The sequence below is a fragment of the Quercus lobata genome, chromosome 6, assembly GCF_001633185.2.
Source record: "Quercus lobata isolate SW786 chromosome 6, ValleyOak3.0 Primary Assembly, whole genome shotgun sequence".
NCBI classification, from domain to species: Eukaryota; Viridiplantae; Streptophyta; class Magnoliopsida; order Fagales; family Fagaceae; genus Quercus; species Quercus lobata.
In genome coordinates, this window is record NC_044909.1 from 17004492 (window position 1) to 17007999 (window position 3508).

At 35.3% G+C, this 3508-nt stretch overlaps 1 protein-coding gene across 1 annotated transcript; it reads right to left on the reverse strand.

Moving 5' to 3' along the window:
• Positions 1-907: 907 nt before the first annotated feature.
• Positions 908-2754, reverse strand: LOC115995436 (RING-H2 finger protein ATL16). The gene has a single exon (XM_031120008.1). It carries the CDS (start codon positions 2341-2343, stop codon positions 1273-1275), a length of 1071 nt encoding a protein of 356 aa, XP_030975868.1. The 5' UTR covers positions 2344-2754; the 3' UTR covers positions 908-1272.
• Positions 2755-3508: the final 754 nt, after the last annotated feature.

Here is a 3508-nt window from a genome sequence, read left to right on the forward strand (position 1 = left end):
TTTCAACTTATAGCTACAGGACATTGCTTTTACAACTCAGGATTGACATTGTTTAAGATTTTGGCTTTGCCTATTTAGAAATATGGGCACATTCAGATTTGGTATGAAACTAAGAATGTTTCACGAAGTTGTATAAAATTGTGGGGTCACTTAAATTATCGCCTAGCGCGATCCTTGAATAGATCCGCACTAATATTTTTAATACTTCAACAGCCTTGCAGTGGAGCCATGGAGTACTTGAAAAAAGGTGAATCAAGGTTGACTTAGGGAACTTTTGATTTCAAATTAATAATATTAAGACAAATGGTCATAAACAAGAGACTTGAGGATGGATTTTAAATTTTAGGGGAAAAACAAAAACACTACAGTTATAACTTAGTTCTTTCAATTATTGGTGTTATAAGCATCTACATAAAACAAGGTTGCCTTCAATTGGATAGAAGATATTTTTCGATTGTAAAATAATTTTAGGTGAAAATATTTTCTAGTGTTAAGTTGTATTCTTGAAATGATATGAAAAATCGCAAACCTGCGGCGATCAATGATGAGATATAATACCTAAACTGAATGTATCTCTTTTTGTTCTAACATTGGAGATACTATTATACAGTTTTAATCATAGATAAATAGATGATTCTGATTCCTGCTGGCTGAACAATAATATGATTATCGAACAAGAACCATTACCAACCATTTATGACCAAACTATTCCTCCCCTTCTAACAACAGCATTATTGACACACGAAGTTGGTGGCTTTGTGATTGATGCAATAGAGGAGGACCCCTCTTTTCCTACTTCCCAATTAATGGAATGGGACCTCTCCTTTCTACACTTTATTCTCCAAAGACTCTAACCTTGGATGCTTCCTTGTTGATCAGTGGCCTCTGCCATTTAATTCTTCCCCCGCCAAAGGCTTCAACATTGTTGTTCTTTATGGGACCTCTTTGTTTCTCTAACCAATGATACATATAGACTAAATTAAATTAACGTTGAAAAATAAATACAAAAAGAGGTTATTTCAGCAATGATGCTTATAATCATGGCTGTGCAAGTCATTTGGAACACATTGGACCAGACCCAAAACCCCATGCCATCATACACTCAAATTAAATAATCAAATAAAGCTTTTTTTTTTTTTTCAAATTTCAATTGAATGTTTCTATTTGACAAATCCTATATCCTCTCAATACTACAACTGGAAGCTCTAAATCACAAAAACACTAAGAAAATTAAGACCCAAAACAAAGAAAAGAAGAAAAGGAAAAGAGGTTCTATGGCTCCAAATAAACGGGTAGAATAGCACTTCTTGACTTACTACCGTGCCCAAAAGAGAAAAATGATCTTTTTACTCTACTACTGCAACCTTCAATGGGACTATTGACTTCACTGACTTGCGTGTTCTGTCTTAAGGCCTCTTGAATCGCTAAGTAGAGCTGTCGGTCAGTGGATGAGTCCATTGAGAAAGACCTCCTAATGGGTTGGATTGAAAATTGTTCATCTTTGCCTCTAATATCAATGCATTCATCTCCCATGCTTGTAACCTTATGAAACTTCCTTCCCTTTTTTTGCACAACTCTCTGTTCCAACTTCCTTGGCGAAGGACTAATTGAACGCGACGATAATTCTCTTGAATTCGACCTTTCTTGCGTTCCAAGCAATGTTTGATTAGGAGAATGGTCATTACCCAACTCAATCACCACAAAATCTTCATCCCCACCAATGAGATTATCGGTATACGGAGTTGGATCCTCAGGGGTAGAGCTTGGAGCAAGAATTAGATCGGTTTGGAACCGTGAAAATGTGGCCGAAATGCTTGTTCTACAAAGTGGGCAATTAGCATTGCTTTGAAGCCAAACATCAATGCAATCAATATGGAACACATGACTACAGTTTGGTATGATTCTCAGCTTCTCATCCTCTTGGAACTCATTCAAGCAAACTGCACATTCACATAAGTTTCTTTCTCCAAAGTCCTTATTACCTTCTTTCTTGAACTTAAATATTGGGATTGATCGGATCACCGACTCGTCTAGTCCTCGAGTCTGTATCCCCGGAGAGTAGACCATCAAAGGCTCTTCGTTGCGGCGTCTTGATAGCGAAAAGCGTCTTAGAATATCAATACGATGCCAATTGAGGCAGCATTTGATGACAAAGATGTAGTAGCTGACAAGCAAGAAAGCTGTGGCTATGATTCCAATTATAGCAACGGCTATAATGGGGAAACTGCTACCTGAAGAATGCAAGCTAGACCCAAAGAATGAGCTTCCACCTCCAGGACTTGTGCTTGGTGAAAGAGCTTGAGAGTCATGGATCATGTAGCTTTTTCTTACAATACGATCCATCACAAAGAAATGGGTTTTCTTAGATCTTCAATATATACAGAACAATACAAAGATATGTAGGAAAGTTAGACTAGGTAAGACTTAAAGATACAAACTTTGGCATAAATGAACAAGTTGTTCGGAAAGTGTAAAAGAAAATGAGAGAATTAAAGAGCTCTTTTTTTTCTTGGTTATGTCAATTAAAGAGCTCAACTAGCTAGAGAGAAAAGCTGCTTTGAATTGATGATGAAAATTTTTGGAAAACAGACATAAGAGAAAATCAATGAAAGATGGAACGGTGGAGAAACAACCAGAATAGAAGAAACCCAGATGGGTTATAAATGAGGTTGGTTTTGTGGAATTCAATGAAATGTGAGAATGTGCTGAAACTTTTTTAATGGTGGAGTCTGAGCTTTAGACTAGTACGTAGTTGGTGAATTTCTCTTGGGTTCCCACTAGAAGTTTGGCTAGAAAAATTGTTCAAAGTGCCTCGATTATTGTACCTTTTTTTTATGTAACAGACACGTCTGGCCCAAATATAAAAAACAGATATTACAGAATGGTCGGCTCTCTATAATGAATGATGAGGCTTTACATATATGCGTATCAACTGGTGGGGGACAATGATGCATGATAAGTAAAACCAAAACTAAAATGTATGTATGATGCATCTTTGGTAATTAGTTTATATATAGTGAGTATCTCATTGTACCATAATTAAGATAAGTGTGACAGGTTCCATTTAGTAGTTAGGACACCAATCAATCAGTACCATATCATGAATGCATGTATGATGCATCTTTGGTAATTAGTTTACATAGATAGTATCTCATTGTACCATAATTAAGATAAGTGTAAGTGTGTAACAGGTTCCATTTAGTACTCCAATCAATCAGTGCCATATCATCAATGTTGTTGGTGAAGATTCTATGAAACAAGTAATTCTGATTTACCGTTCATCAAAAAAAGAAGAAGTCATTCTGATTTACCTATCAAAAAAAAAAAAGTCATTCTTTTTTTTTTGAAAAAAAGAAAAGAAAAAAGAAGAAGTCATTCTGATTATTTTATTTTTGTTTTCAAAAACTAACACAATTAATATGCCAAAAAAAGAAGAAGTCATTCTGATTATTTTATTTTTGTTTTCAAAAACTAACACAATTAATATGCCTTCAGTACCATTGTACAA